This window comes from Prorops nasuta, unplaced genomic scaffold, assembly GCF_024137725.1.
Source record: "Prorops nasuta isolate Cenicafe-Biocafe unplaced genomic scaffold, Cenicafe_Pnas_1.2 PNAS00004, whole genome shotgun sequence".
NCBI classification, from domain to species: Eukaryota; Metazoa; Arthropoda; class Insecta; order Hymenoptera; family Bethylidae; genus Prorops; species Prorops nasuta.
This window is the reverse complement of record NW_027116801.1, coordinates 3,443,457-3,465,396: the sequence shown is the minus strand read 5'-3', so window position 1 is coordinate 3,465,396 and position 21,940 is coordinate 3,443,457. Positions and strand designations below refer to the sequence as shown.

The window sequence follows — 21,940 nt, the reverse complement described above, 5'->3', positions numbered from 1 at the left end:
CTATTTGTAACGATACAACAAAAGGACAACGTGGAAATTGAATTAACTATTTAAGAAAAAAAGCAAAGACAAGAAAAATCCTGCAAAAAAAGTAACCAATCAATTGATTTTGATAAAATATAGTTTAATTGATCCTAAAAGTGTTTCTTGCACAAAAAATTTATGGTTTCAAAGATTTTCAACAATATCATCGATTTGATTTATTTCGTTATATTGAAAAATCTCCCCGCAGTCATCGGGACGTCTCGGGCATCCTCGGTAATATAGTATATCTTGCGCTTGATCGAAATTAAGATACACGAGGTAAACCTGAGAGGTACAGTTATAATGCAGCATGATCGTGAACTTGTTTCGATTATAAGAACCGTCTAGAAAGAATGATTTTCAAGTAAAAGGCGACTGTCAATATAATTGCAGGCTCTCGCATCGAAAATCAAGCGATCGATCGACAGCTGTAGATAGAAAGCGACGATAGAATTTTTTAAGCCTGATAAACTAATAAACTAGATACATTCATCTGCTTCTTGCGCATTTTTTTGAGAGGCAGAAATTGAAGGTTTAAAAATTTTCATCCGGATATTCGGTGAAGGAATTTGGGTCACGTGGAAAACAGAATGTGCGCAGGAAATCAGGAATACTGGCATTCGGTAATTTATTTAGCGAATTATTAAATAATGTGAAATATAATAAATGGAGCTAATAAGTCATAAAAGAAAAGCAACGAGTAAAAAGCAGTGTCTTCGTTTCCTGTTTGGTGGAGCGCAATGTATATAACGGATCACCAAGATTAGAAACGGGACTTCATTCTTAACTCGCATTGCCACATCTCGTGCATGTTAATGCGTTCTTGCTACGTTTGTCCTTGACGAACTGCACACTCGACAAGGTTTGTCCTTTCAGGAGCATTTTCACGTTTTAACCCGTTCGCTTAATCTACGGATCCTTTGTTCTCCTACGCCAAATAACACTAAAGCCATTATCCGCGCCTCTCGAACAATAAACTATTCATTCAAAAATAGCTTTCCCACTCTCGACTCATCGATATAAACACGTAATCACGAAAATATTATGCAATCGGAAAAATACCTCGCGTTTTTATCCGCGCCGCATTCCAATTAATTTATTTACCGTTAAAAATGCCCTCTCGAGTTAAACGAATTCAGTGGAAAAGTTTTTTAGTGTCACAGAAATTTACTTGAAACTGGAGCGATCGGTAATTGAAAGTTTCCTCGTGAAAAGAGATTTAAACCCGTAATGGTACTTACCACGAGAGATTTCGAGCGTTATACCAGCGCGGCCGGTGTCTTCCGTGTGAATTCCAAGAACGAAATGTGTCAGAGACACGCGTGAATGCATCGCGTGATGCATTTCCGGAAAAGCTGACTGTGACGCAATTCCGAGAGACTGGCCTTGGAAATCGTTAATCGTTGCGTGTGTTTTAGTGACCTTCTTATTTTTTATGTGCTTGCTACACTATTCTTCTTCTGTGACTTTGGGCCGGCCGCTCGCCAGTAACGTCGTGGCGCTTATTCCTACACAATTCTCGTGACTTTTCAGTCGAGCACGCTGCAAAAAATCATCCAAAGCGCCGTTAAAAATTATTCCGCTTCCCGACACCTTCCGTATCTCGAGAAATTTGTTAATGTCGCTTCCAGAGCTGAATTTTTTTAAAACACGCGCTGAACTCGTTAAACATAACTAAAGAATTAAATTAATTAACAATCTGTACCAAAAAATAGATCATTTCATTTTATCCTTTGCAAAAATCGTCGATGGCTTTGATTAATGGGATCCAAGATTCAACAAAACTTATCGTTTATACACATATTCCTGCAATAATTCCATCTTACGTCCTGCAGAAAATTAAATATTAATACTGAATTGGAAAGCGTTTGAGCTGGTAAAATATAGGTTTATCATGCTGGAACTGTATCATCGAAGGTTGCTATAGCTGAAGAAGACACGAAAGGGAAGTTATTCCTGTGAAGACTTTCTTACCCTTCGTCCGGTTCCTTTAAAGGCTGCATCGCGATGACAGGTCTACGTATCGCTGGTTAATGACGAGGGTCAACAGAAGTAAAGAGAGCGGCGAATAAAAGCAAGACCGGAAGTGAAGCAATTACTCAGTCGAGCGGGCACTGGGCAGCGCTATGGTCAATTGTCCTGATTGCATTCACGGTGGTCACTGTGGACAGGAAAATGTTCTCGGCGTTCAAAACCTCTGAAGGCAATCCTTCTTATACCAAATCTACAACTCTATCTTCACATATGTATACTTATGTAGTGCAACAAGTCAATATACTCGCGAGCGTATATATATACCATATACAAACGGGATACGTTTACTTTTCTTGAAAGAAAAAAGGGAGCGCTAAGAATTTCTTTTAAAACACTGATCAATCAGGTTCAGCAATTAGAACACATTTGATGATAAACTTGGTTACAACTCGTATCTCATTATCTCCCTAAAGCAGGACGTAGTCAACATTTTATTATATACGAGTGTATCGTTAAAGTTATTAATGCGCATGGTGAATACATAGTTAAAAGTTTTCAAAACTTTGTAAAATCACAAATTCCAGCAGTATCTGATATGCATGATATAGCACGGTTAAAGCATTCCGCCTTATCAAACTTACTACCTGTTAGCTCTTACACTGTCAGGAAGTAGATATTACAAAGTAATATAAGTTAATTCTCAATTGGGGGAATTATCTATTTCTTGGAATAAATTGAATGTAGAGTTGTTACGAAGAAAGAGAGAGAGAGAGAGTGAGAAGCAGTCGATATACGTTGACAAATTGTTTGCAAGCTTAGAATTTACATGAATTTTAACGTTAATTTTGTCAGGCTATTATAGTATTCCAAAGTGTCTTAGTTTCTGCTGCATATATATTATATATCGATATAAATGTGCATTGCACTTGCAATGAAATCGGGTACCGGTGTATCACTATAGCATATCTTTCCTTTCAGAGTGATGATGTAACGGGACTTTCGCTGTCGCTGCAGTGAAGCAACAATGTCTACACAATGCAATCGCTTCATACAGAATGCTTGGAAAAAGGAACTCTGTTCGAACTGCTTCAAGCTGAGGGAGGAGCACGCCGAAGCCGAAGATACTTTGAGAATAAACGTCGTAAGGGCTTCTACGAACTTGAGAGCTGATCATCTTAAAGTGCAGGTAATGCAGTTTAATTTCACATTTAAGTCCATATTGCAGAGTGCTCGAAAACGAAAATTATTTAAATATTCATCAAATATCTTTTCTTTGCTAGTCGCAAAGAGAAACGAACATTCTCCTTTCTGTTTTTTTATCAATAATTTATTATTCATGGGAAAATTTTTCAGCCACTATTGAAATATTCTATTCGTTGCACTAAATAGCTCTGCTGTAAAAAGGATTATTTCTGAAAGTGGGCGGAAAAACGTTGATTGGTCCAATAACGAAAAAGATGGAAAATAATTGGCATACCTATAAAAGAGAATGAAATGATGGTACGGTGTAGAATGGATAGCTTGAAAGATAACAACGTTTACCAGGTTTAACGATCGCGAAACTTGCAACTGGGTCATCCGTGGACCACCATTCATAAAAGTAGAAAAGTGCATGGAGGATAACGTTTGAAGGGGAAAGATCTAAGAGGTTTAACTGTCGAGTTGTGATTTTTCATAAAAGTATATATATATATATATATAGAAAAATAAAATTCTACTGGAGTTTGTGCAGACTGGTATTAAACGATCGTTATCGTTATGAAACATAGATCTTATCGGCAGGTAGTATACTTCCAAGCATTGATATAATTGTTGTAATTAGCCAGATTAAACGCTCTCGAGAATTTGTAAGGTGATTATGAGTCACGAACCAAAGTTTTTCAACGGTTATCGGTTAAAGTGGATGTAAAACTTTTATGGTAGTACTGTAAATATCCTTATTATGTACATATATGTGTATAAACTGGTGATACCGAAGAATGTTTAATATTTAGAATAAATTGCATTTAAGTATATATATATATATATATATATATATATATACTGTTATATGTACCTATTTGTCTTGCTGAACCGGTGACGATGGTCTTATAAGTAAGATTTTTAGTACGATCACATTTTCTCAGCTTTCAATAAGAAGATTCTTACATGGGCTAGACTAGATAAACGTGAAATTGATCTATGAACCGCTATATTTTTAAGCGAGGTAGGTTGAATTTTCCTCGAGATCCTCCGTAAAATCCCCCCCGTAATTTAAAACGAGACAGCATTCTACCTTGGTAAGCCAGCTATTTTAGTATGTTTTAAAGGGGCTGAGTACTTGGCGAGAGTATTCCTCATACCAACGTTTTTATACAGTGTCACCCTCGCGATATTCGCCAAATCATTTCAAACACTTCAAACCTTTGTCTCATCACGTAAAAACGATACATAAAAAGCTCCAGCTATGAAACAGTGATATCATTATGATGCTCCATTTTTCCGAAAATTCTCTTCGACTTTTGCGAACATTGTTAAATCAAAAAGAAAGCAATCGGGGTAGATGTTTTCTAAACAATTTGGTTGATTCGAACTATTGATGGCAGAAAGAAAACATTTCTCTCGATTTTTTCTTTTCTATAAATTCAGTAGTAAGAGAAGTTTCGAAATTTATCGTTTTTTTCTAGCATCTATACTTAACAAATTTATAAAATCAATATTTTAACTACTTAACAGTTTTGTAAATTAACGTATGATTTGCGTAGGACTGTAATTTTTCATCAATTTGATTGCACAATCCTTAGCTATAGACGATATTTCAAGGCCGAATATAACTTTACATTTTCCTTCAGCAACAGGTATAATCCTTAGATTAATTTCTTTTAAAATTACACACACATACACACACACACGTGGATCGGGTGATAGACTATCGAGTACAAGAATACGTAATAATTCGAACGTATCGACACTATTATAACGAAAGGTAGGACCTCGATCCTATATTACACACTTTAGTAGAAACATAAATTTTATTTAGTTTGATAAAATTTAAATAATGTACAAAAATCGAATATTAAATTCTTATAGGATTTAGTCGATCAAGCACGATCCAATATGATAATGTTTTGTAATTATGTATAATAAATTGTTTCAGGGAATCTTACGGGGTAAAATAGCCATAGAGAAAGTGGAGAAGAAGAAAAATGTGGCTTTTCCGGATTCGCTAACGGAAGTAATCGGCTACGGAGGCGATGACTTTTTTTCCGATGGCGACGAGGACGACGATCAAGGAGAGTCCTTGACGAACGAGGAGGATATTATACCGGATAGCGAGGAGGAGCGTGCCTTGGGCAATCTCACGCGTGCTAATACGAACTTCAATACGATCACAGCGAACCTGAACCAAATTGACGCTACGGACGACTCAAATAAGTCTTTGGCAAATACAGTCGCATCCAAGTCTTTTGCTCCTCTCATGCTCGGCAGGATACAAAAGGACCCTGATGGCAAGAAGACCACTCTTCTTGTTTCTGTAACTCCTTTTGGCGGCGATGACTCGATACCCACAGCAAAAAGACCGATCGATCGTAAGATTAAAACAGAGGTGAGTATAGAGCAACCATTTCAAATGTACTCGAGACAAAAGATGATATTTTTATGAAGCACGAATTTACGGCCGATTAAGCAACGCAATTTTTTTCTGGGAAATTACAACGAATTAAACGGTTTAACGAGACGATAAGAAGAACGAGAAATTTATTTGGTTTAAACTCCAGTTGTTTCACATCGATGCATTGTTTATGCTTCCACTTTATTAAAATTCTAGAAAATACCCATCATTCTCGCTGGCAAATTAATGTGGCACTTGAAAAATCTATGGAAACCATTAATATAACCGTAAAATACGCTCCCTTCGCTTTAAAAATCCCATCTCGCGTTTGCGGCTTCGGTTCCCTTCAAATGCTTTTTTATAGTCTTTATAATTTTGTTTTAAAAATGGATCATACCATTTTAAAGCCCATCGCTTTTACCATAAAAAAGATCTTTTTGAATTTTTAAAAATAACGAAGGGAATTCTATAGTAATATAGAACTGCAAACGCTTCTGGTTTTTTCGCTCGAAATATACTATTGACATCACGCGTGCATATATATAACATAATTAATGTAGTCATTGTAATGTTTAATATAGGCAATATTTTGCCAAACTCAGTTCACTATCCTTTTTATCATTTTGTAGGTAGCGTTGAAGAGCACGAAAAAAGTGGAAATTGAAGCCAAGAAGGATGAGAGGTCAGAGTTACGTACGGATTCCTCGTGTCTCGAGAAGATCGTGGACATGCCACTGATCACATCCAGCAATTTGATCTCGGTTATTCAAAGGAGCGAATCTCCAATTTCAGATGACATTGGACTAGAGAAAACCTCCGACAGGAATATGGAATTGGGAAAAATGGAGAAAAAGATGAACGTAATTTCCAGGACTCCGGCGATACGAAGAGCCGAGAATGAAACGGCAATGATACAGCAGGGGAGTACCGGGAGCAAAAGCGATTATGGCTCGAGTGGCAAGATCGCGAGGAGGATCGAAAAAAAGGATAATTCGGCAAATAAAGGAATAGAGCTTACATTAACCCCGCTGAAGAAGGAGAAGGAGGAAGCGGTGCAGGAGAGTGACAGAACGACACTCGCTCGCGGTAAGGACATTAATAAAATTACCGTTGTGGCAGCGGAGAATAAAAGTTCAACGAGAGAGAGCGAGTCACCCGAAGGAATCCGTAGAGTGGAAGGTCAGGACATTATTAATTTAAGCGAAGAAATGGAAAGAAGCCAAGGGAAGAAGTTTACTTTTGAGGAAAGTCGTGAGTTGGCAGGTGAGCCCGATGGCAAAGCTGATGAAGAGGACGTTAGCGAGCCACCGGCACTCCCAAAGAGTCCACCTCCTATCGATTCTAGACCACCTGTTCAAGGAGAATCGAATAAAGTCTCCATCGTTACGACCGAGCCTCGCGTATCTTTTCTTCACGGTGGAAGTACTGCCGAGTCCAGAATAAAACCCTTGGTACCTCAAAAACCACTTGCTTTCATCGCAAAGGCAATTCCTAAAACCTCCACGATCCAGGACAAAGGTGCGAAGAATGGCTTCAAGAAAAATTCCTCCTTTGGCCATTACGCTGCTTTATCCATTTCCGAACAAAACATCGCTAATCGCTCGTCGACCGGTAAACTCAAATTCAGAGCCATCGCTTTCCTCTTCGAGACAGAGTTGGGCGACATTTGCTTATATTTTGCAATTACGATGAACGTTCAATTATTTTAATTTGTAATTTTCGGATGGAAAATTAAAATTACGCGTAAATTATACATGTGGGTTAATTGTGCAATTAGATAAAAACAGAATACAATATCGATGTTGATTTTGTTATTTGAAATTACAGTAATGGAACCTTCTTGTAACTGTAATATAGCAATTACATTTTGCCCAACACTGGACACTCGTACATGATGATAGATATGGAATTTCACATTTATCCATTGTTGCAGGTGAAAATAACGATAAGAATCAGCTGGTAAATCGGAAAGACAAGGTTGCTGCTTCTCAGATGAATCTCTCGCTGACGACTGCTCAGGAAAAGATCTATCAATTCTCCGCGAACAATATAAAAGGTTCCTTCTCCCCTTCGGAGCAAGGGACGAAGATGGATCAATCGAATAACACGGCGAAACGCTCTCCTACCATTGGCAAATTGGATTCCGGTGCGACCAGGTTGCAACTGGCCGACGGTCGAGACACTAGTTCAAATGCTGATTCGGAGGAGGATAATGCGGCCGAGGCTCAAGCGAGTAACGCGACAGAATTAATTCGATCGCCGAACAAAAGAAGAATGGCCCCGAGACCACCGGCCTCTGAAAATATCGATGATCTGCCACAGGCATCCTCGCTTTTCGCTAGAAATCCTGGCGCCAGTTTAAAGTCCGATTCTCCCGTGGTGAGGGAGAAGGAGAAGCGAGAGAGGGCTTCCTCGTGCAGTCCAAAATTTCGAAAAGCCATTTGCGAGGTGCCTGATCCAGACGTTGCTCAAACTCCGGATACAACGTCGAGGAGGAATATATCATTGTCTCAGGATAGTTTGGCCAACGGCACGGATACCAGAGAGGAGAAGAAACGAGGTCGACCGAGGTTCTCCCTGAAAAGATTTCTGAGGATGGGAAGCAGGAAGGACGTCGATATGACGTGTGGTCACAACAACAGTGCTAAAGCGGACGAGATACCCTCGACCCCGCAGCCAAAACCTCGCCTGGAAATCATTCATCCCCTTGAATTAGACGGAGCTGCAGTCGAAGTCGTTGGCAATGACAGAGTGGCGAGGAATGGGGAGGATCAAACCGATTCTGCTTGGTCCAGACCAGAAGCTAACAAAACTCCTCGTTCTTCCTTAACTAGTGGACCACCAAATTTACCTGGTACGTTGAACAAGATTCATCGTCTAAATTTTCTTGTCTATATTTACCGACTTTTTAATTCTTCGTTCTGGTACCAATTGTCGGTAGATCTATAGAATAATGATTGATCGTTGCAATTAGCAAGTATCTCTTTTTGGGAGGACTATAAATAGAATAGGAAAGAACACAGTTAAGGATAATAACGTTCTTATGCTATATGGGAAATATTTCAGTGAGACCAGGTAAACCACCCCCACCACCGAGAAATCAATCCCTCGAGGACTGGTCGAGGTTGGATTCGACGAACAAACCCGTCAGGCCACCCCCTCCTCGAGCCGAGACCAAGTTACCACCAAGGGCCGAAAAATCTGCTTCGGCATCCTGGCAACCGTCTTCGACGACCTCTGCGTCGACCTCCACGACGACCTCTGACTCTATTTACGCGAATCTGGGTAAGTTCAGGCCCATACAATGTAACTAATGACAACGGCCATGCGCGGCATCAGTTAACAGCCATACTCACACATTTTTTTTCTCTTTTAATTACCTACTTATAATACTACATATAGGCATACATTATTTATAACTAGAGATAATATAGCTAGAGACTCATAACGCTGGATGGCGGTACTTAACAGTGTATCTCTCTCTCTTTCCCACTCCTAACCCCCTTCCCCCATTGCGTGACAATCCTAACATGTTCAAAGGTACTGATTATTATAGAACAATAATTTAGTCTTATCGTTAATATACGTCATCCTGTTACGAAGAAAGACTTTTTTTGTTCAATTTTCATAAAATAGCTTCTTCGCTATATATGCCTTAAAGTTTAACTTTTATTTTATTATATTGTTATTATTCTCTTCATCGAGCGATTTATTAACATGTATATGATACTTCCTATATACTTGCTTGACTTCATATAAAGCCATACGCGTTTTTTTTCTAAGACTATACTATTTGTAGTATATATTTACATATATATAATTTTGTTTATCCCGAGTTAGCCTCATTATTCCTAATAATTATACCGTTTAATATTGCAATTTATAATATGCTGTGATAATATTGACTTTGAAAAAATTTTCATACATCTGATGCTAAAAAAGATTTGTGGAAAAAAGATAGGAGGATACACATGAGATGCGAGAATAAGTGATGGTTGCGATAAAATTTTGAGAATGTCTGACGAAGAACAAATGTGAGCCATCGCTAATTGATCAAATGTATCTAGCGACAAGGATTATGTGTGTGATAGTGGGATGAGAAAAGTCTGTAATCTCGAATTTTTATTTGAAATAAAAATCTTTGCCTGAGAAATTTTTGTTTTTTTAGTCACGAATTCTTGCATACACCGTATTTACTTCTTCATTAAAGACTCTTAATTATTATTCACTATACGTCATCATATTTATTACGTTTGCAAGTGTGAACAATGACCAAAACGAGAAATATGGGACGATAGTTTTCATTTAGCGAGCCACGGATATTTATACATATATATTGATGACTACATGACTTTACAATTTTTGAGTTATCGCAGTATCGATTTATCAGGATATAAATGAAGGAAGATGGAGTAAAAGTTGGGCAACAGTTTTGTAACGGTCATGATTACACGGGGCTCCGGTAGAATTTCACGATTATTACGCGTCGAATTCTAGACAACAAAAGAGGATTATTAATCTTTAGCGTTAGACGGCATATCGACATAATCGAGCTACGAGAACGCATTCTAAAGTCATTGGTATCGAGTTCGGTGGTGTACCACGAGGTTGTTTCGTGTTACGCTCGGCTCATCTGACCAACGCCGGTCGAAACTTAACGTCGTATACACCGATTACATAATTAGCATCGTGTTCCCTTGAAATTATATCTGGCCAATAATTGTCCTTTCGACTGTTGGTTGAACGAACACCGTCTATTATCGTACACCCCTTAAATTCTTCTTTTATCCCCATAGGACGGTGCAGGAATGACTGAATCGAGAAAAGAATGAGCAATCGAGTCCCACAGTTTATCGTTATACTTCTTTTTGTAAAATTAAAAACAAAAAAATTCTCGTTCTAATGATCCTCCTTCAACGTCCCGCTGATCGATCCAATCCTCCCTCCCCTCACTCCACAGTTATATTAACCTGTTGGATGGTGCATATATACTCATTGATCAATATTTCAAGCACGTTAATAAATAATATCATATCATAATCAGACGACTGGAGCTTTTGCCACATATACATACATACGATTAGCATCATAATTTAACATTCAGTGAATGAGGTGAAACGTTGTTAATGCGATTGTCCATCCGAACGGATAGAGTTTGACTCCTGTCTATGATCCTGCAATATCGAGATTTAAGCGCACGACAGAGCCGATAGCATTCACAGCTTCAATCCTCCAGCACCCTGTTCTTCGTAGGCACCACGTCCTGGCAATTTAATTAGCATTATAGTAAGGTAGTTTCGTGTATTGCTAGTACGGTAGCCTAGCCTGTTTTGCGATATGCCTTGTGTCTTGTGGTACTAACCCATGGCGCTTGACGATGGCGGACGTGCCTGCAGCAGCGGAGGATGTTACAGGTGAGGTACGCAGTGCTTTGGCACCGTCGAAACCCCAGCGTACAGCCAGCATGAGGGACCAGACAGCGTCTCATCAGCCAATCGTCAAGAAGCATCCGACACACCCACAGGATAACGGCTCTGATTACGAAGTACTTGGCACCGAACCACCGCCCACCTCGGATTCACCGGTAAACATGCATTAATTTCATTCGTTCCTCTTCCACTCGATGCCACATACTTATCGTATTTTCATTCTAATTGGAAGAATGATCGATCATCGTCAATGTTGCTTCGAAAGCCCAAATAACAATTCTTAATATATATATATATATACGTTTGAGCAAAAAGCTTCTCGCTACTATACATATATGGATGATCGTTGATATAGAGTGGTCATTGATCGTAGTAATTTTCAATTTTGATTATTAAGAATTATATATATATATATATAGCAATGGATTTTTTTGTCATACTTTAGACATCCAGCGATAGTCACGTGTACGAGTGCCTTTCGAGTTCACCCGAATGCGACTCGAATCTCGAGCTTCGTCATGGAGGAGGGCCACATTCGAGGGTGACGAGCAAAAGAAAATCTGACAGCAGCGCGTTGGAACCTACGGCGGAATTTAAATTTCATCAAGCGTTCGCCAGATCCACCTCTTTGCCATATTGCGGCAGCGAGACGGAAAGCGAGATTTATTCCCCTTACTGTTTTTACACCGGTGACGAGGTACAGTCTTTTATTTGTCTATACTTTATATATATATAGAGAGAGAGAGAGAGAGGGGAAGAAATGAATTAGGAGGAAGGTGTCCAGCGAAGAGATCTCGAGGTAGAAGGAGATTTGAAACGGGCGTTTATAAATTGAAATTATCACAGTTCCTGAAGAGACTTTGTTAAAACTTGGAGAGCGATAATGGGTGTGCATGGCTGAGGATGTAACAAAAGTTTTAATCCGTAGGGCCCTGAAGAGGACCAGGACTGGAAGAGCAAGGACGATGAATTAAGAGTAAGTCGACTGAGGCAGAGAAGAGGTCGCAGTATCGTTCATCGTAGCCTGGAGGACAATTATGGCGCCGTGGTGGTTGCTAATCACGAAGCCCTGGCACAGTTTCTCGAACAGGTAAATTTATTTTTCTCAAATTGCTACGTTAATCCAGTTTTTAATCATTTCGATCCCTTCATTTCTCTTTTTTCACGTCGTTTCTTTTTTTCATTTTCCTGAATTTTTAACGAATCTTCGTAAAATTGTACTCGTTATTATTTTACCGGTCACTGGAAAATTTCCAGCTTCTCTTTTATGTTTTGGATATGTGTGTGTGTACGCGAGTATTCTATATATGATGTATTTTTGCAGCTAAACCAGGTGGGTCCGATATCTGGAGCTTTACGAGGGCTGAAGAGTGTAAACCCACGGTTGAGCGATTTTAATCTTGATATCAGTTCACCCGTCTTCGTCGGCAAAAGAATTTTCTATTCGGCAACCTGGAACGACCAGAGCGTAACCCTTTGTATTGCCTTTGACCTAGCGATGCACGTGTCTCGAAAAGAATTCTACTTAGCTCCCATTATCGAATTTATAGACAGGGTGCCTGAGAAAATAGTTGACAAAGCGCAGCTGCAAGGAATTAAAAGTATGGAAGGTAAGTTTTTTCATCATAATCTATATATATATATATATATATATATATTATGAACAAAATTTGTTTATTCATCATGTTTTTTTTTCATGTCAGCAACAATAACAGTATTGCCACCTTTGCAAGTCAGCACGATAAGTGGTTTTGGTAAAACTGCCAAAGACAGTAGTGACGAAGCAATGATCAGGGAAGCTTCTCTCGTACTCTTGCAATTTGTAAATGCACTTAAAAGCCTTCAAGCTAGAGGAATCGAAGAAGCTCCTAGAAATTTAAGCAACTCCGTACTTTGTCGCGAGGATAAAGATGCCTACTATCGACTTTATCTCCTGCAAGGGTATACATTTCGATATTTTTCCTCTCTACACTCTATAAATAATTTAATAACGATATCATTAACGATCGATGGATCAATTGTTATCCACAGATTTAATATCGATACCAGTGACGATCGAACGGAAGAGATGGTCTCTTTGTGCCAATGTGCTTTATCAGCACTTCAGGAATTAACTTTAAGCAATAAACTTCCGTTGATTCAGGAATTATTGATAAGAGAGAAAGCCGTTACTCTATCTCAGGTAAAATTTTCATGTTTCATCAAATGTAAAACCATGGATAAAAATCTGTGACAATTCCGCATTTGTTTTTCTCTCTGTCTAGGTAAAGTCCGTCCTTGAGTTTTATTTATGGGGACCAGCGGATCTGTCACTCGGTGGCTTACGAGAAAGAGAGATTTCGCTTCAGAGATGGCTTGATTTGGAGCGTGCAAATGTCCTTCATGCATTAGTTAGAACGAGAGCTCCCCTTACAGTTACCGATGAATATCAATTATTATTCCTAGTGCGAACTAGCGCGAAAATTATGTGCGAGGCATCGTTACTTTTGGATGAACAGCGGAACCGGTTGGCTCGAGCGTGCTAAACGTTCTTGTCATAAAAACAATATGCACATATCGTATGTATTATACTTAAGAAGCATCGTCACTTCACTCACTGCTCAAATTACTTTAGAATTAACGTTGGATATGGACGATGAATTCGTGAAATTACTAAATTCTTTTTTATTATGTAAATTAAGTGCAAATAAGTTTATTTATACTTAGTATATGATATTTATGTGTACATTATCGTTAATCGAACATTACTCATATCATTAAATCTGCAATGCTCAATTAAAATGTGATCAAGATGTGAAAATTGTGTTCGATATTATTTATTGTTATTAGATCGATCTAAATTTTTATCGAAGATGTAGTTTTAAAGGGTTGGTACTAGATTCTAGTTTATTGGTACAAAAATGCTCAAATTTCATGTCAGGAGTTAATGTCAAAAGCAATCTACGAAATTCAATAGTCAATATTGTTCTATCGATGTCATGAAATTAAATTTGTGTATATACATAGAATTGTAATTAAACTTATTATATTTTGTACGAGTCACTGTTTCATCAATCATGTGTAATTTTTAAAAGCAATAAATTTTCAAGTTTTCTAACATATTTCTTAATAAAAACGATCAATTAAATGTATTTAAATAATGTTTTATAGTATATTGAAAATAAATTATAGAATACCATCTCAATGAGTGTTATAATGTTTCATAATAAATAGAGGGAGCACGGAGTAGTTAACTATCCATATAATTCGAAGAAAAAGGACATCGAATCCATTTGAACGAGAGGAAAATCAAGAGAATGATTTACGCGGTGAGGAAAGAATAAAAAATATGTGAAACAAAGTTTGTCATATTTTCTGAATCTCTGGCTCATTTACTTACTAAAAATTTGTTGCGGCCCTTGAGAGTGCAGGAGCGTTGAAGAACTAGGCTCGCTAATTAGCTGACTACTCGACTGTTATTTATATTTCTCGCACAGAAGTCGCGCGTCATTCCCTTTAAGATACCTTAGGAAGTAACTACCGCTTTTAAATTCTACCGCTTTCTTGCAAAGCATAAATAGTACATGTGTGTTTATATATACGTATACCCCAAAGTCAGTCTCTCTTTATGGTACTACAAGGGGCATTAGTCGTTTCCTCATAATTGAACTAACCAGGGCACCCTTGAAAAATCGATCCACTTTTTCCTTATATTTTGCCCCTTCAATTAATTAAACGAAGTAATCAATTAGACTCACGTATCGCAAATATTTAAACTGTGATCATACTTGAGTACGAATACATGTACAAATAATAGATATAATAGGTTGAACGTGCAATTGACATTTTTAAAGAGAATACTGTCTATAATTTTTTTTTATACAAAGTCTCATGGTTATAAATAGTACTGATTTTATACAACATTTATTTACTAAGAAACAATTACATCTATGAGTCGTATTATTTTCCATAAAACATTTTAAGAGTTAAATAAATTTGTAATTTTATAAAATGAAAAATTCTTTTATGATCGAGATATATATATATATATATATATTAAAAGTAAATAAATATGATGAGTGTTAAAATGAAAAACTGGTATGGTAAATACGGCTTCCTCTATTATATTCATCAAGTTAGAAAAACAACGTTATGCAAAATTATGCAAAACTGTGCACTGCTTGCATATTTTTTTTGGAAAATGATCGATCACTTCCATACCGCTTCGCAATATCGTGTTTTCAAATAGCTATGCAGAGGAAAGAAATAGACGCGTTAATTACTAGAAATGCACTGCAGCTAAAGAGAAGACGTAGAATTTTCATAGATATTTATGTTTCTTCGAATCTCGTTAAAAGTGAACAATTACGAGACATATCGTATTGGCCTGAAAGAAATATCAAACTTACTTTCGTACACGAATATCAAATAAACTGATAACATTATCAGAGATGAGTGGGTGGGGAAAGTTGATAATTCGAGAGGGCCTTTTAATTAAAGTACCTGGTGTTTTTGAATAACAGGGGAGTCTGCCATGGGGGCAGGAAAGATCCTTGGCAACGCGAGTGAGTCAAATAATCGATAGTTTGTGGTAACAAAGTGGTGGTTTTTGTGGGAGTATAGATAAGCACTCGTGGAGATCAACGGAAACCTCGATAGGAGCTAGCACAGCATATCCCGCGTCACACGTACAAACACAAGTGTCATACACATCCATGGCGTAAGACTAAGCCTTGTAATGCCAAGACCGTTGCCTGTACGATCTTTGGAACACATCTTATGCATATATGTATCTATGCACAACGAGGCTACCGGTAAACAACAGCTACCCTAAATCCAACCCCCCCCCCCTCCCCCCTTTTCCTCTTCATCCCTTGGCATAGCCCCGGCACCCCCTACATCCCAGTTTAAGCTCTTACTTACTACGACTTCCATCGAGAGGCAATCGGTTCCAGATTTCGCGATGAAATTCCCCAGTTTCAAAGAGAAATGGCTTACACGTTGCGCCACTACAGCTTTACGAATCCTACCTTTTCTACTATATTATTATATAAATTATGTTCCAACACGAGCACAAAGTCAATAAGCAATTCTCTTTAAAGGAAATACTATTTCTACTCGAGAAGATTGCCTTCCCCCAACTTACCGCCTTATACCGAAAGAATATTATTGTTCGGTGAAAACTGTTCGGCCATTTTTCAATTAACATTGATGGCTGAACAAAGAAATACTTTGGTATTTCAGAAAAGCCACGATAATTTCTGGATATATTGCTGCGAGATGATAAAAATTTAATCAAGTTTAGATTGAACGACGGTTACATCAGCCAAAAGCTTATGAAAATTATAGAGAACATTTTCGGAAAATTGAATGCTTCTGGGATTATACTGGCGGCAGCTTTTTCAATATCACTTGTTAGAAGCTGATATGTGTATATTTACATAGTACAAAGGGTGAGAAGAAAGTGCTGGAGGAATTTGCGAGTGGGCTTATCAGAAATATGAAACCAATTTTGCGATTGGAATTTAAAATATTTTCATGAATAAAATCGTTGCTGGGCATGATGACTGGTTCAAGGTACCGGATGGCATGTGAAGAGTAGTGGGATACGAATTGCGAAGCATACGTTTTCCATGTCGCGACCAGAACGTGCAAATCTTGTCGCTGGAAGTCGACTTATGGAGATACGTCGACAAAACTTCTTGCATATACAGAACACCAAGTGCACAGGCTTCCCTGAAAAGCGGATGATATACGATATCTATCTGCTGAACTTTAAGCTACATGTGTCGATTTACGGAAGAATTATTGATATTTTAGGCCGAGCCTCCTGTATATACATATACCAAACCATCACACACAGCTTGCGTTTAGGGACGTTCAAGAATTCATCGGCAGAAATGGACCACCTCTTATTATTTTTTTCAATAATAATATTCTACGATTTTTATCAAGTTATCGAGCTTCGAGGATAAACCGATTTCAACCATAGATATATATATATATATAGTATATATCGTATAAATACAGCAAATTGATCCGCATGGGCTGAGCCTTTTCCTCAGTCGATATTTATGTCAGTACAACAATGACTCGGAATTTTCAGTCAGTTTGAAACGAGATTCTTTATCGTTCCAAATATATATCGTGACTTTTTTATTACACAGCTGGCTGTAATGAACTTTTAAAGGAGCATGTGTATTTGCTAAAAGTACTTTAGAGGTTTCCAGCCTGCACACTCTCGACTCACTTTTAAAAACTGTTCGTTTTCCTCGATTAATTTGCAACACTTCCTATGGTTTTTCTTAACACGTTCCATAAATTTTTATCGAGCGAAAAATCAATAAACCAGATTCATTGGAGAAGCAGTGATGACTGAATGAAATGTAAAATTGTGTGTTTCAATAATGATAGCAAGGAATAAAATGGGCTATTAGCCGAGAATTATTTTGAAAAAAAAAGGAAAAAAAAAATAGTATTTTATGATCGTACGTGTATTTCGCGAGGCTGGGTGTATCGGTTATTCAATTTACGAGCTCGTGGTACGTGTGCGGGAAACAATATTGCTTCATATGGATGTATTCGTTGTCGAATGGCTTACGCGCATTGTTCGATGTGGTTATGCATAACATATTCACCTAAAATGTACCATTTTTGTATTTACATTTTCACTATTAAGGATAAACGTATTATTATTTTATACACAAGTTTTACATCATCGCCTTTTACAGACGACTGGGAAAATTGGGATTGTTGTTTAGTAACAATGCCTTTGTTGCGCTGTTTTGCTACACACGCCAAAATTGTTATCCAATTTATAATCCGTCGCAATACTCTCGCAGGAAATTACATCATCTAGCAACAACGACGATATTTCAGTTTTCAATATTTTCTCTATAATATTCTCTATATTCACGCGTTTTGGCACTGAATGATGATACGAGGACAACACGCCAGGACTGTTTTTCCATTTTAGTACCTTTTCTGAAAGACTCGTTCGATATTTTCATCTGCGAGATTTCGACGCTGGGGCATAAATCAATCAAAAGCTGTCTAACAGCCATCTGCCCCTCACTATGCGTGAAGGATACTTTACTATAAGCATGCGCCTTACTCACTTTGCCTATGGAATTATGCATAAGTGAGAGAGGCACAAGTGAGTTATGCAGTAAACCTAACAATAACGACATTCAATTAACGTTCTGTGTAGCCTTTTTCTTACATATATATATATATATATATATTACAAGCTTCTTTAATGTAACATCGAGCAGAGGTATAAACATATGTATATGGTATATATATACAGGGTTAGCCAGATAAAACGCCTCAGACCATGGACATAAAATGATGTTTAACTTCGTAACTATAAGAGATAGTAATTTTTGCTATAAGACCTTTTTGAACGAAAATCAAAAAACATTTCAAAAAGGTCTTATAGTAAAAATAACTATCTCTTATAGTTACGAGTTACGAAGTTAAACATCATTTTATGTCCATGGTCTGAGGCGTTTTATCTGGCTAACCCTGTATATATTGGATATTTCGCAATGAAACTTTGCCACATCCCTCCTCGATTCCAATGGATAGGGGTAGCTTTATTTTTGTTCTGTCTCCAATGGAAAAAGTGAGAAGTGGCGCTAGATCTTCCAAATGAGGCAGTCACGAAATTGGATCATATGAATAAATAAGATGCCAACGGAAATACTCCAATGTATTCTTTTCGACAGAAGAGTAATTTAGGAAGATTTACGAATTCCTTTATAAACGTTTGTAAACTCTTCATTTTGTTAACTTACTAAGAATATTTTAAATTGTAGAATTTTCTCCTTGTCAAATATCTCAAATTCTTTATCCAGGAATTATACATCTTACTTTAGCAAAATTTTAATATAGAATTCAGGCAGTTTCCTCTACGGAAATGAAGTTAAAGTCGTTATATCATTTGGGAGTGTCTATATAGTATTTGTAGAGGCTTCGAGATTTAGTTAAAATATAAGTTCATGTAGAGTTTAAAGTTCATTTGAGATTTCTGCGACATTTACTATATAAATAAGCTGCTGCAGCACAAACATAACTATTTAATTAAATACACGTAATATACTCGCAGGTATAGAGTAGATTAATGTTCATAAAAAAAAAAAAAAAAAGGAAATATTTATTTAATCTTGTATTTCTCAAGAAATTGATCAAGCAGATAGTTTCAGAATAGCAGTTTCTCGCGATACAGAATGTACACTGTTATATCTACCGTTAACTCGTCAAAGATAGAAAAAATAGTAAAGAAATGTCAGAGCAAAGTTAATTAATTTTTTCTTTATTCTGCATGTGTTTGTTAAAATAGCAATTCTATAAAAAAGTTTGATGAAAAGCAGGATAACAGAAATTACTTGGCTATAGTGAAAACAATAAGTAAAACATAAAGTCTTATAACCGTGGGAAAAAAATATAAAAAATAGTGATTCTTTAGAATGTCTTATTACAAGAATATTGGGAAAATAGAATGAAAACAGAAGTGGAAGAGTAGCGTTGAATTTTCAAGCTATTTAAACTTTTCGTTTTTCCTTATACTTTCGTAAAGTTATTAAAGTGGACACTCAGGAATACGAGCGATGAAATATGAAAGAATAATATCAAAATATTAATCTTTCAGGCGTTCTCCAGTGGGATATACCAAAAGTATTTAAATTTTTACCAAAAAAATGGGCGAGTATCCATTTTGCTATGAAATTAGCATATGTACATATATCACGTAGTTGCATTAATTTTATTTTGTAATTTATCTGTAAAGCAGATCGGTTTCGCTCTTTTATCAGCTGTCTCAGGACGTGCTTTCATTTCAACGAGTTTCCAAGAGCTCTATGCGTCGCGTGTTCGTACGAATTCGAAAGGAAACTTAAATGTGTTTTGTTTCCAAGTTCCTCTCTCGTCTTGCTGGCGCTACCTTTAACCAGATTCCGATAGCTCGAAGCGGAAGGTTCAGATCCCGAACGAAAGTTCGTGCTTCGCAACGCGATCACTCGTAGTACTCCAGCTCAAATACTTTGAAACAGAACCCAGATGGTCCTTTATGTCCTCTACCGAAACCAAATAAAGCGTTGCATTAGCTACTTCAAACTGTTATCAATCGTTTAACGTTACAATCGTTGCTGTAGAAGATACTTGTAATATTTAAACAATTGTATATGGTTGTCAACTGCGGTGTTGATCAAAGTATCTGATAATACAAGATATAGACTATACGTATAGGCATGTGAATTGCTGCATAAAAATTCAATATTTGTATGTAACTTTGACAAATATACAAATTTTAAAGAATTCTCTGTGTGAATGTTTACAAAGAATTACCATATATTTCCCCTTTTTTTTATCACACTATAAAAGTTTAATGGACCAGTCGAATCATTGAAACATTATTTGTAAAACAAAGAAAATTAGTTGGTTAAAGGAAGAAACCATTTGATTCTTAAGTCTTTTTAAATTGTACATAAACGCTAGGGTGCATCTGCGTAATGGTAAACTTTCTCCAACTTCAAATCTTATGCCAAAAGTTTTTCCATAAAGCTACCTTTACGCCAGTTCTGAGCCAGGCTGCAATTTCTCAAGGATTCTTGTCCAACTGACAATGAAATACATACATATATACATACGGTTAGCTACTTTAAGGCGTACATCTGTCGATACAGGAAGGTTATTGTATCTAAATAAAGTCAGATAGAAGTGAAATATTTCTCTAGGTTTTTATTATTAGCATTATCATTGATACAGCAGCTTAAGCAAAAAGTATCGATCTCGACATCAGGGTTCTACAAATATCTAATGTGAATTTTGCAAAGTTTAAAGAACGTGCTTATTTAAGGGAAAAATTAACGAAGAATAAAACGAGGTAGTAGCAATAAGCATTAAGGATATGCGCAGTATATACAGAGGCAGTATGAGCAGCGAAACGACTGAAGTTATGAGAGAGGTGGGAAGTGGTTTAGTATTGGATTCGTAAGTACGAATAAACGGGAAATTTTCAGAGTAGAAAACTATACTAATGAAAGCCGTACCATTCATTTCATTTTCCGCCAAACTTTTTCGTTGATGGCAACCGGCTAGCGGAATACACTCTATAACAGTAGCTTCTATGGATTTAAAGAAAAATTGTTAAACTCCACTATTCAATTGGAAAGCATCGATGAACCGAATCACGTTCCTTTTACTTTAAAATACTTGATTTACAATTTTACGCTTGAAAATTTCAATTTCGGTAAATTATATGAAAGTGTTGTAGAAAAGGTATTCTTTATTAGCAATATATCTCAAAATATTCATTATAATTAAAATTGAGCTGTATTAAAACTGATAAATCTAGTTTTAAAGTCAGTGGTGCTTTTTAATTAATGGAAAAGGTATTTTCCTGTAAAAGGATTTTTTAATGGCACGAAAGTAGAAGGGAATAAAGCGAAAAGTACGATGTTGGGTCAGCATGGCATGCCTTAATACCTCAAAGAATCATCTGCACTTTTACACGCTCGCTTAAACTTTGAAAAAGCTTTAAAAAGTTTTTGCCCACCTGCCATTTCAAAACATGGACGTAAATAATTTGCTCCTTTGCGAATCGGTTAAAACGGTAATAGTTTCTATTTGGTGTTTCACATTAGAGGGGCAATTTAAATCTTGTCATAACGTGTTCAGTTTTTCTATGAGTTTGATGAAATTTCTCAGGTTTATAATAATTTTACCTTGAAAAATTAGATCAGTTCTATTTTTCCTAGCTCTCTCGTTCTCTCTTCTCCATTTATATATAGTCATTTACGAAAAGCTAAATCTTTTTATTTATCGCATTCACGTCAAAGCCCTAAACGTGCAGTTCGAGTTTCGAGTAGGTAAAAGTCTTTTTAGCTGCCCTCGTATCTTCGTGGTTTCCTACATTTCCTTACACATCTCCTCTTCCCTT

The 21,940-nt window shown here is 36.9% G+C and overlaps 1 protein-coding gene across 3 annotated transcripts in view; it reads left to right on the top strand.

The window, feature by feature from the left end:
* LOC136773023 (serine-rich adhesin for platelets) overlaps positions 1–14,118 on the top strand; it is a 48,837-nt gene extending 34,719 nt beyond the window's left edge. For 2 of the 3 annotated variants that reach the window (XM_066726341.1, XM_066726340.1), the window contains 12 exons: positions 2,977–3,184; positions 5,135–5,584; positions 6,220–7,201; positions 7,524–8,444; positions 8,657–8,875; positions 10,987–11,174; positions 11,465–11,716; positions 11,948–12,109; positions 12,344–12,629; positions 12,723–12,960; positions 13,051–13,201; positions 13,284–14,118. In XM_066726341.1, coding sequence (XP_066582438.1) covers positions 3,023–3,184; positions 5,135–5,584; positions 6,220–7,201; positions 7,524–8,444; positions 8,657–8,875; positions 10,987–11,174; positions 11,465–11,716; positions 11,948–12,109; positions 12,344–12,629; positions 12,723–12,960; positions 13,051–13,201; positions 13,284–13,544 — 4,272 coding nt within the window. In that variant the 5' untranslated portion in view covers positions 2,977–3,022 and the 3' untranslated portion in view covers positions 13,545–14,118. The remainder of the gene's footprint in view (positions 1–2,976; positions 3,185–5,134; positions 5,585–6,219; positions 7,202–7,523; positions 8,445–8,656; positions 8,876–10,986; positions 11,175–11,464; positions 11,717–11,947; positions 12,110–12,343; positions 12,630–12,722; positions 12,961–13,050; positions 13,202–13,283) is intronic. The other variant, XM_066726342.1, reaches the window with a different exon arrangement.
* Positions 14,119–21,940: the final 7,822 nt, after the last annotated feature.